This window comes from Salvia hispanica, chromosome 4, assembly GCF_029641045.1.
Source record: "Salvia hispanica isolate PSC_SH4W2 chromosome 4, Shi_PSC_v1, whole genome shotgun sequence".
Taxonomy (NCBI): Eukaryota; Viridiplantae; Streptophyta; class Magnoliopsida; order Lamiales; family Lamiaceae; genus Salvia; species Salvia hispanica.
In genome coordinates this window covers 3,496,318-3,508,895 of record NC_142695.1, presented here as the reverse complement: position 1 = coordinate 3,508,895, position 12,578 = coordinate 3,496,318, and the positions used below count along the sequence as shown (strand labels likewise).

At 36.4% G+C, this 12,578-nt stretch overlaps 2 protein-coding genes across 2 annotated transcripts; both read right to left on the bottom strand.

Annotated features, from left to right (window-relative positions):
• Positions 1-2,578: 2,578 nt before the first annotated feature.
• LOC125194354 (serine/threonine-protein kinase STY13-like) lies at positions 2,579-6,308 on the bottom strand. The gene is made up of 3 exons (XM_048092528.2): positions 6,036-6,308; positions 4,505-5,501; positions 2,579-3,148 (listed from the first exon to the last, which is right to left on the bottom strand). The coding sequence occupies exons 2-3, from the start codon at positions 5,395-5,397 to the stop codon at positions 2,809-2,811; spliced, it is 1,233 nt and encodes a 410-aa protein (XP_047948485.1). The 5' UTR covers positions 5,398-5,501; positions 6,036-6,308; the 3' UTR covers positions 2,579-2,808.
• Positions 6,309-7,973: 1,665 nt separating this feature from the next.
• LOC125194171 (serine/threonine-protein kinase STY13-like) lies at positions 7,974-11,304 on the bottom strand. Its single transcript, XM_048092240.2, has 3 exons — positions 11,041-11,304; positions 9,565-10,525; positions 7,974-8,583 (listed from the first exon to the last, which is right to left on the bottom strand). The coding sequence occupies exons 2-3, from the start codon at positions 10,458-10,460 to the stop codon at positions 8,244-8,246; spliced, it is 1,236 nt and encodes a 411-aa protein (XP_047948197.1). The 5' UTR covers positions 10,461-10,525; positions 11,041-11,304; the 3' UTR covers positions 7,974-8,243.
• Between the last annotated feature and the right edge of the window lie 1,274 nt (positions 11,305-12,578).

Genomic DNA, 12,578 nt, shown 5'->3' with positions numbered 1-12,578 from the left:
TTTATTAATTTAGAAATGATGATAACTCTATTTGTGATGTAGTAACAAAATTTATTTAAATTTGACAAATTAAATTAGATTCCGCCACCAATATAATTAGGTCAAACTCGAATTTTTTATTATTCTACTTTGTATTGGATTGAATAGTACAGTTTAAGAAAAGGAATAAAGACGTGTGAGACGAGGCCTATCATCAAGTCATGATAGAGTTGTTTTAACTAAATTATGTAAAGTTGATAGTTTTAAATTAGTGAAATTAATTTAATATTATAACAAACATAAGACTTGGTGATTTGGAATCTCGAATTCAACACCAACTAAGCCCTCCATCTTTGACACTACATGTCACAAATCCTAATTAAATACTATTTCTCTCTCTTCGATCGACCTTCTTAGTTAGGAGGATCCTTTAATTGTTTTAATTAATTTTGAATTTTATACTCCTATATATTGTATTCACATTACTGTTTTTAGTGGCTGGTTTAGTCCACTAAACATTTTATTAATGAAATGAAGAAATAAAGAGAAATTTAAGTATTAATTAATTAAAATCGATGTGCAACTCAGCCAAACATGTAAACATGCAATTAAACCTACCAAACATTTTGTCCATTTATTAAAATACTGATTTCTTGACCATTTTCGTGGGGGAAACGCGACATTTGAAAATATTTATATGAAAATACGTTTTTATGATCTTGATGTATATGCATATAATTGTTTGAATTGATCAAATTAATTAGGATATGTAAATTAAGGTTGAACGCAAGTTTTGACTTGTAATTGGAAAAAAAAAATTGGAAAATCAGGTAACTTGTTGAAAAAACATCCAAAAACGAAAAAATAATCTAAAATCAGTGTTTTAAACCAAGATCAGAACCAGAACGGATAGACATCCTTAGATCAAGAACATGTATACATGTTTGCATCAAATGTATCTTTGCAAAGAAAAGGTTAATAAGGGACAATATGACATATACATATAAAATATATAATACTTCATCCGTCCCATAAAAATTGTCCTACTTTGACTAGACACAAGTTTTAAGAAATATAATGGAAAGTGAATTGAAAAAGTTAATGGAATGTGGGTCCTATTTTTATATATTAGTTTTATAATAAAATGTGAGTAGAAATGAGTTAGTGGAATATGTGGTCCACTACCAAAAATGGTATAAAGTGAAATGGGACAAACTTTGTGGGACGGATGGAGTATGAGAAACTTATAAATAGTTTAATTTGCTAACTTTCAACTCTTAATATAAAAAATATCAAATATCAACACATATCTAGTTGACATACTTAATTTATGTAGACATAATAATATCATCACGTAGAAATTTTTAATATGCAAAATTAACTAAGTTAGCAAAATTAGCATATTAAGCTAGTAATTTAGTAATTGAACTCGACCACACGAGTGTGTCAATAGCGTTAGTACTAAATTTGATTGCACCATTTGGATATGTACTAAGACTTTTAGTTTCGTAACTCTTTCTTCTTCTTCCACATTAATTACTACTACTACGATTTATGGTGTGCGCAAAATAAAACCATGTTATGGAATATCTAAAAAGTATTGATTTTAATTTACTTTTTGTTCTTGTGTTTCAATCACTTTTATTTAATTTTTTCTAGACGTCCTAAGCATAGTTTTATTTATCATTAATTATGAGATATCTGAAACATGATCCAGAAAATGTTAATTATCTAGCTAGTACAGTTTTTATTTTATTTTAATTGTATTGGCAGCGAGAAATATTGATTTTGCTAGATATATGCACATGCATATGAGTTGTGATCTTAATAATTTTTTAGTTCAAATATCTAGGTCCAATTTATTTTATGATAAGACTAATAAAATTGAGGTCAATTTTCAGATCCGTAATCATCTCGGACTTTTTTCATGTATACTTAGTCATTAATATACTATAGAATTGTCATACATACAGTGTAATAGGAGCAGTTCAAATAAAATTCTTTATGATATAGTGTATGATGATATTTATTTCAAAACTTGATCATAATTTTGAACTTTTGTTCGATGTGAATGAAATTCGGTGTTTTTACGTACTCGGGATAATAAGATTTTTATTTTTATCAATCATTTTGCCTATAATTATCAATTAAAACAGTACAGTATACGTAGGCGAGACCACTATACCACTGCATAAAGTGAGAAATATAATACTCTACACCATGCACAAACGGGATTGAACCTTAGATCTTTCGCTATAGAGGGTCTTATAGCGTCCTAAATTTGTCGACTACTTAAACCTTTGACCTATTGGTTGGAGGAAAAACATCTTACTAATTGAGTTGCGCTTCTGGTCAAGTAGGGACTCAAGTTCTCTGCCAATATATAATTATATATTAGGAATAATTATGCTACAAAACAATTTTCAAATTACAACGTTAGATCACTTGTATTTATAATGAAAACTAACTGCACTTGGAAAAATAGGCATTCCAAGAATCAAACCCTTATATTGTGAATGCAACACTTCGTTCTAATCTTATTTAGAGCAAAAATAACATATATAGATTTTATGTGCTTATCAATATTTATAATGTAAAATGCATAAATACACATGAGATCTATATTACCACTAAAAATAGTATCTTAAATCCACAGTTAAAAATCAAAACAAAGCAGTAATTATCATAAACTTCCTCTCCTCAGCTGTAGCCCAGGAAAGAGATTTAGCCTGATCATAAATACATAAACCTGACACAAAATCAGTCACCTTTTTTTCCAATTCTTAATTATATGTTGTTTTTTTCAACACTTCTAATTTGTTCTCTGCATCAATCTGTAGTCATCGGCTGGCTCATACAGCACCGGAAACGAGCCTTTCTCACAGTAGTCATGATCTCCGTCTCTGCAGCCTCGAGCATTCTCACCACCTCGCTGAAGGACGGCCTAACATCAGGATTGCCATCCCAGCAGAGCGTCATGATCTGGCTCAGAGCAGGCAGGCACTCGTTGGGGATAGTTGGCCGGACACCTTTGTTCACAACAGCGAATGCTGCCTGAACGGCAGTCATGTTCTGGAACGGGAGCATCCCTGTGATTAGCTCCCACAGGACAATCCCAAAGCTGTATACATCGACCTTTTGGGTATAAGGCCGGTGTTGGATCATTTCTCTGCAATTTCATAGCACGAAGTTAATGAACCATCAAGAAATACAGAAGAATAACAACCATGTTCAGAAAGGGGCACTCATCGATAAAGTATTATTATACCAAACTCGAGAAGTGCAAGTATATGACCACTAAGGTGTAGGATTCAAAGTTTTAGTCTGAAGGCAAGACCAATTTAATGGAGAGGCCTCACAACTTAAAAGGCTCAATACAAACTAATATCCTCTGTGAGTGAAATTGCTGGCAGCAAGATACCACTCTACTTCTCATTGCTTTTGATAGGTTCCTGTAATGCATTACTATTACCCCACAAAAATTAAACACCCCCACCAAATCTCATTTCTACGAAGACACCAGAATTGATTTGAACTTCTAGAGTTTGCCTATGCAAGTTGGGAGTTCAAATGCACACACTTTCGTCAAATCAAAACTAACCTGTGATTGTTCTCCAACAAATTTTACTGGGGGAACCACAAATATGCAGAGAATTTCTCCAATCAACTACAAATATGCTTGAAAAACATCTAAGCTAATGCAGCAATTTCTATTTAGCTTGAGGACAGCTAGTATGCCAAAAATCAATGTTTTACAACTTGAATCAATAGTCCTTTGACACAGAAAAGTATAGGCATGGCAGTTCTTATTGAGGTGGATAGATTGAATATACCTAAAGATCTTGGCATATTCAAAAGATCCACAACTTCTCTTAAACTGAAGTAATTTCTTATTGTGTTGTGGTTTAAAAAGCGTAACAAAGAATAATATGTAATAACATCCCTATACCATGAAATAATACCAATTTCACCTAAAGGATAACTAAAAGCAGTCAATTAATCCCTACTCTACAATTAAGAACACACAACTTTAGACATCAAAAACCACCAATAGGTCAGTGAAGTGAGAATACAAAATCTAATGAAATTTCTAGCAGTGGGACACATTAATCATTCCAACACTGGATGAAAGAATTGGCAGGTATTGATTCCACATAAAGAAACTTTTAGTGGCTAAGTTAAGATGTAGTAACATAAATGAAACTCTTCTAACTACATTACCACAATGCATTGTGGGCCATTAGCATGCCAAAAATGCTCTGATTCCACAAATTGATAATATAGTTGTAAGCTTATCTGCCCAAAGGCATACACAAAACACTTTTTAAGAACATAAGTTAAAAGAAGCAATTAGATGATCATAAAATCAGTCTACACTCTACAGTGGGAAAAAGGAAATATACTGGAGGCTCTCGATGTTTGTAGGTAGGGAAGAGAAAAGGAATGTGTCGTCCCCAAATGCAAAAGTATGATATCAACCGAATAAAAGCAAAGCTAAGAGAGAAAGAGATGAGTAAGAACTTACGGGGCCATCCAACGGTATGTGCCTGTTTCTGGTGTCATTCCTTCTGTCTGTACTTCAATACGAGCTACACCAAAATCAGCAATCTTAATAGACTTGTCAGCAGCAATCAGAAGATTGTCAGATTTCAAGTCCCGGTGAATCAAATTCAATCCATGAACATATGCCATCCCCCTAGCCACATCTAAGGCCTGCTTGACAGCCAATTTCAAGGGCACTGCACGATTCTGACGTTTTGTCAAGAACTGGCGTACTGACCCTCCCTTGGCGTATTCTGTCACGATACACCAGACCATGGGCTTTCTGCATGCGCCAATGAAGCGAACAATATTTGGGTGTTTAAGCGTAGCCAACATCATTACTTCTTGTTGAAACTGCTGCTCCATCAATTGTGCCCTCTCCGGGTCATTCTCTGGCCTTTCCAAAAGCTTAATTGCAACATCATCACCATTATATGTGCCTCTGTAGAGCTTCCCAAAAGCACCCTGAGCAAAAGCAGGTCCCATGTTGAGCTTTCTCAGGTCAATTGTCCAGTCATCATAATTTCCAAGTCCTTCAGTAGGATATCGAGGATCCATCAGAGCTTGAGCGAGGGCATCATCACTCAGCCCATGAGAAGCTCTCCCATGATTGACACTGGCAGCAACAGAATAGTCTTTGACATGCCTGAGGCCATTGTGACCCAAGATACGAGTGTGGGAATCATTCGACCCAACACTGCTGTTGTCTACTGACATCGCAACCGAGCCTCCACCATTGCTCATCTGCAAGCTCCCATAACTTTCGGTCGACATATTTGATCCCTCATTGAGCTTGTGATAAAAATGCATGACATAATTGTCATTATTATTGTTGTTTAGGCCTACAATTCCAGTAAACTTGGGAGCCTCCAACATTTTCTTCTTTAGTGTTCACCAATGCAATCTGCAGCAAGAAACCTCAACAATCTTCTTATATCTACTGCATTAGCATTTCCACCCTCAAGCTCGCAGACCAACACCTTCAACAACAAAAACACACCAATTAAAAATATTTTAGCATACACTCAATACATCCAGAACCTTTCGCTTAAGCAACCAAATTTAAACCCACAAAACAGAATCTTTATTTTTGATGGATCATTCTCATAGAAATCCACGACCTTCCCAAACAAAACCTGTCTATAAATAAAATTCCTTACCATATCTAAAACAACAGATGAAGATTATACTACAATAACCACCAGAACTCCCCAAAAATCTAATCTTTTCATATGAATTCAAACGATCAAACCTAGATTCATTACTAAACCCATTTTCTCCTTCAGTCAACCGAGCTGACCAGAATCACTAGCAATAAAATCAAAGAAGTAAGCATCCAAAATTCAGCTGCAACAATCAGAACTCTCTTCGGAACAAAACCCCCCTCTCAATGAAAAGAATAAACACCTAAAACACAGCAAAATTACAGCAGATAAAAACTCAATAAACCCTAAAATTCGCAAAATTACACGGTGATCCGAGGGCATAATCGAGAAACAAGTATAGAAATGCACCTCAATCGAGAGCCAAGAGCCTAGACTGTTCTCGCTCGCAACGGAGCTCGGTGAAATTTCCCTCGCTTCTCACAATCCTGCTTACGTTTGCACATGAAACACGCAGTGATGGAGAGGGAAACGACAGATTCGGAGAAGGACAGCTCTAGAGAGAGAAACGGAGGAATCAACAGCGGATTATTCAGAGAGAGAAGATGGAAATGAAGGGAAGTATGAGCTGAGTTTCTCTCTAGTCTTCGTCTCCTTTTTCTCTCCCCATTTTTACCAATTTTTATTTATCATTAATTAAATCTAAATGAGTAGTTATCCACTGTGGATCGTTTGCGTACAATCGACGTCATAGAATTTGAGTTCAACATTTTTGATAGATCGATCTAAAATAATTAAATTTGATGATTTTTCAAATTAAATCGAACCAGAAATTGGAAACTTACTCTATATGGAAATAAAAAAAAAATGAGTAATTATACTAAGAGATAAGATTACAATTGTAAAGTTATAAAGTGTAGTAATAGATAAAACCAAATCCTAAATATGCTTATTATTAAGTGAGGAATATTCGAGGGAAGAAGTACTAGATTTTACGACAATCGAGTTTGAACAGGATTAGTGTTGACTGCATCCATCGTAGTTGGTTGTTGGAGACTAACCGAAGACATGGATTTACTTCACTTTATCGCGCGCGCGACTCTCGAAATTGATTATTTGAATATTCCAAGTTGGTGAATTTTTACACGGGATCGGAAGTTTGACTCGTTTCGTTTGTCGGTTCTTGTTGTTTATTAAGTGGGATTATCACAACTTTATTGTTTTGTTTTACACACCTACTCGATTTTACGATAATCAAGTTTGAACAAGATCGGCGTTGACTGCATCCATCGTAGTTGGATGTTTGAGACAACCTGAAGACAGGGATTCCACTTTATTACGTGTGCAACTCTTAAAATTGATTATTTGAAGATTCCAAGTCGGTGATTGTTTGCATGGGATTGGAAGTTTGACTCGCTTCATTTGTCGGTTCTTGTTGTTTATTCAGTGGAATTATCTCAACTTTATTGTTTTGTTTTATGCACAATCAAGTTTGAACAAGATCGGTGTTAACTGCATCCACCGTAGTTGGATGTTTGAGACGAGGATTTGTTCCACTTTATGACGTGTGCGGATTTCAAAATTGATTATTTGAAGATTCCAAGTTGGTGATTTAACATTTACTCGCTATGTCTTTTATTTTCTTTAATGCTTGTGTTGCTTTTCGGTAGAATAAAAGGTCGGTGTTGTGACATATGGAAGGAACATCTCCTATGCCCACCAACTAAATTCGGAGTTTAACTTTTTCTTTTTGGAATTCAATCGGCACATATCTTGGTTAACCATCGTTTAAATATATTGAATGAGAAACATATAGTAGAATAAGTGCTGGATTTTACGACAATTTAGTTGGAAAATGATACACATCAATTGCATCCATCATCCACCATAGCCGCATGACAGAGACGAGTTGCGGACGGGCTTTGTATCAACTTCGCTTTAATTCATCACACTTCTATCACGTGTGCGAATCACAAAATCGATTATCCGAATATTTCAAATTGGTGATGATTCCTTATAAGGATTTGGAAATTTTCATAGTCTCATCCCTCTCTTTTTGTTGTTTATTCAATGACATTTTCCCTGATTTACTTACTCGCTATGTCTTTTATTTTCTTTAATCCTTGTGTTACTTTTCGATAGAATAAAAGGTTTTTTATTTTCTTTAATCATTGTGTTACTTTTCGATAAAATATTAGGTCATGTTATAACAGATGAAAGCAATATCTCATATATCTACCAATGTAAATATAAAGGAGAATCATTATTCATCATCTTAATAAAAGGAACAAAGAACAAAGGGATAGAACGACGTCGCCTGCTGTTATAACAGATCAATAGAAACTCAACTAAAGAAGGCAACTTTTTTATATAACACAAAGGAATGCATAAATACACAACAAATCTCTTCTATTACCACTAATTTGGTATCTCAAATCCATAAAGTTAAAAAAGAGAAGGGGAGAATAAAAAAAAATCAAAACAAGCAGTTATTACCATAATCTTCCTCTCCTTTTCTCTATCCGAGGAAAGAAATTAAGCCTGATACATACATAACGCTGACGGAAAACTTCCACTTTCTTTACTCTGTTTTCGACACTTCTAGATTTCATCCTTGCATCAATCTGTAGTCATCGGCTGACTCAGACAGCACCGGAAACGAGCTTTTCTCACAGTAGTCATGATCTCTGTCTCGGCAGCCTCAAGCATTCTTACCACCTCATTGAAGGAGGGCCTGACATCGGGATTACCATCCCAACAAAGAGTCATGATCTGACTCAATGCGGGAAGACAGTCGTTGGGGATGGTTGGGCGAACACCTTTGTTCACAACAGCAAATGCTGCCTGCACAGCAGTCATGTTCTGGAACGGGAGCATCCCTGTGATCAGCTCCCACAGTACGATCCCAAAGCTATATACATCGACTTTCTGGGTGTAAGGCCTGTGCTGGATCATTTCCCTGAAATTTCACAGCTCAATGTACTAAGAACCCCTTGAGCATAAATAAGATGCTTCAAGTTGAATACAATGATAATTAACTGCAGGTTTAGGCGCATGAAAAGCGATCAAGAACCATGTCAAGAAGTTCAAATGCGTACATATGAAATGCAGAAAGATTTAGATGCTTGAAGAAGACTGAAGAGCGCCCAACATCGAGAATATTATACCCTCTATGTAGAAGTCGGGAGATAAAAGATGTTTAACACGTCAAACTCTTATTTATTTTACTCAGGGTCGCAGGAAAAATTCAAGTGTAACACCACAAACTTCAAATTCAATGCAAATCTCACAAAATAATTCACTATGATTCAGAGCACTATATTCCAAAATCATTACAAAAGAAGAAGCCTCAACAATCACATACTACTATAATGTAATGTTATTATTCCTGTATTTTCAAATTGCTGACAACAAGATGCCATGCTACTACATAGCTTTAAATAATCCTGAGCAAAAATATACAGAAGATGTGCATAATGTATATCTCCACCAGATTCAATGATTCATGGTAAAGCAACTTCTGGCAACTAACTAATCAATTCGTAGAGCTAGTCTCTCATTATTTATTCAAAAATAACCCATTATATCTGCCCTTGCAAGATGAATACTCATCATTGTCAATATAGAACTATAAGATCTAGAATAAATGGGCCTCCCGCCTTTAACTCCATATCAGAGGATGTAACTGAATGCAATAAATGACCCATATAGTATATAAATGGAAGTAAAAGACACTGAGAAATAAAGTAACAAAAACAATAATAAAAGAAGGGCGAACGATCAAGCTGAGAAAAAAAATTACAATTCCCAGGAAAAGGTGGGGTGGGGGTCACCGGACACGTAGGAAGTTATAATAGGTAGAAAGGAATTTCGTAAGTTAAAAAGACATAAAAAACAAACTAAGAAAGTGTAACCCAAAAGGAAGAAAAATGTAACTTACGGGGCCATCCACCGATAAGTGCCTGTTTCTGGTGTCATTCCTTCTGTCTGCACCTCTATACGAGCAACCCCAAAATCCGCAATCTTGATTGACTTATCAGCAGAAATTAGTAAATTGTCAGACTTTAAGTCCCGGTGAATTAGATTCAATCCGTGAACATATGCCATCCCTCTAGCCACATCCAAGGCCTGTTTTACAGCCAACCTTAAAGGTACTGAACGGTTCTGACGTTTTGTCAAGAATTGGCGGACTGAACCCCCCTTGGCATACTCCGTCACAATACACCAGACTAGCGGTTTCCGGCATCCACCAATAAAACGAACAATATTCGCGTGCTTCAGTGTAGCCAACATCATTACTTCTTGTTGAAACTGCTGCTCCATCAAGAGCGCCCTCTCTGCATCATTCTCCGGCTTCTCCAAAAGCTTAATTGCAACATCCTCGCCATTATATGTACCCTTGTAGAGCTTTCCAAATGCACCCTGAGCAAAAGCAGGTCCCATGTTGAGCTTCCTCAAGTCAAGTGTCCATTCGTCATAATTACCAAGACCCTCAGTAGGGTATCTAGGATCCATCAAAGCTCGAGCTAGGGCGTCATCACTCAGACCATGAGAAACTCTCACGTGATTGACACTGGCATCAACAGTATAGTCCTTGACATGCCTGAGGCCATTGTGACCCAAGATACGAGTGTGGGAATCATTCGATCCAACACTACTGTTGTCCACCGACATGGCAACCGAGCCTCCACCGTTGCTCAATTGCAAGCTCCCGTAACTCTCAGTTGACATATTTGATCCCTCATTGAGCTTGCGATAGAAATGCGAAAAATCATAATTTTCATGATTGTTGTTGTTTAAGCCTATAATTCCAGTAAACTTCGGAGCCTCCAACATCTTCAAGTGTTCGTATAGTAGCAGCACACAACCCTGAAAATCTTCTTATATCATCTGCATTAGTGCTGCATCAAGGACATACAAACAAAAATTATCAGCTTCATCCCACCTTTCCCTTGCAAAAGAAGAAGCACCCAAACAACATAAATTAAAAGAAACGATCTTTCACAGTTTCAAAAACATCTCAAATTAGACCTCCAACATATAAGTGAATCTTCTAAATAGTAGGAGTAATTACTTAAACAAACCGGAATTTAAACGAGGTCAAACAATTAAGCCCTAATTAGTAGGAGTAATTACTTCCTCCATCTATCCCCTTTCTTTTCATCCTGTTGTGTTGACCAAATTTACAGCCGACAGATGTCATTTCACCACCAAATTATCCAAATTTCAGCTAAGAAACCAGAAACAATCAAACCTCAAAGCAAAATACAAAACCCCCAATACAAAAAAAACACCAGTTTGAAGTATTCCCCCAAAATCAAACCCCACGGGAAAGGTAAAACTTCAGGAACCCTAAAATTCGCAGGCATACTGAGTGATCCGCGGCAAAAATTGAGAAATTAGGCGAAAAACAAACCTCGATCGAGCCTCAGATAACCCCGACAACACTCTAATGGGAGCTCGGTGAATTTACAATACTGCCCCTCCGCTCCTCTCCGTCACAAGGCGTAGGCGAGAAACACGCGAAGGCGGAGTGAAAGTGACGACGACAGAGAGGGACAGCTGTAGAGAGAGAGAGAGGGAGAGTAGTAGCAGAGGGAGATTAAGAGAGAGAAATGGAGATGGAAATGAATGGAAGAAGTATTGGCAAAGAGAGGGCTTAATAGTCTTGGTCTCCTTTTTCTCTCTCTTTCTTTGTTTCTTGTTTTCCTTTTTTTTATTTTTCTTCTTATTTTTACTGGGAAAAGGTGGAGGGATAGGGTGTGGGCGGGAGCACGGGGGCATGGCGCAATAAACGCTGTTCTGTGGGGCCCAGCTGAGAGGGGGAGATCGATTATGAGCCGTCGGATGCGAGGTGGGGCCCGCGTGGACATCGACGGCAGTGCACGCTCCGGTCAATATTGTACTCAGCGTGTGGGGCCCAGTCCCCGGACGGTCATTTTGACTGCCCTGTGTTGGAGAAAACAAGAGGATACAACTGAGGAAGCGTAAAGTACATCGTCTAGAAGCGGAAGAATTGGACAGCTAATCAATATTTAAATGATCATGACTTAGAAGATAGTACGTGTATTTACTATGGAATTTTACATTTAAATCAAGTAAATCATCTTGACGGTGAAATTCTCAGATTATCATTTTAAGATGCTCCCTCCTGGAGTATTAGACTCGTTTCTTTTGGACATATGATTAAAAGAATTGATATTTAAATAGTTAAAGTGGAGAGAGTAAAGTATGAGAGAGGGAAAAAGTAGGGGTGAGAAGAGAGAAAAAAGTAGGTGGAGAATAAAATAAGATAGATGTTTTTTGCTAAAAAAGAAAATGAATCTAATATGTCGGGACATCTCAAAAAGGAAAGTTGGTCTAATACCTTGGGACGGAGGGAGTATTCACTATGATTTCATATTTACTACAGTATTATTGAAAGTATATAAGGAATAGTTTACATTTTAATCAATTATTCCGCTTATATCTTACTATTATAAAATTTGTATTATAAAAATAGGAGTTCCATTTTATTAATTTTTCCACCAATTTCTTTTTTCATAATTAAAATTTCAGTCGAATCAATATGGATATTCAAACTTTTCACTTTAGAATAATTGCAAAAAGTATTTACTTTCATTTTTCACTTGTTTTGAAAAAAATTCAGATGAATTTGCTAATAGATATAGGACAAGTTCAAGCACTTGGCATTAAAGAGTAATCCTAGGTGGCGTTTGGTTGCCATGACTAATAATCATGACACTATCCATCTAGAATTAAGTTGTGGGATTATTTTAAATGGAAGGGGGAGACTATGACTAATTATCATGAGACTGTCCATCTAAGATTAAGTTGTGGGGGTTAATATTATGAACCAAACATGATACATATTTAATCATAAGATTTAGTCTGACCAACTGAACACCCCCTAGTATATATAGTTAAAATGGAGTGAAATATCCACAAATGTCA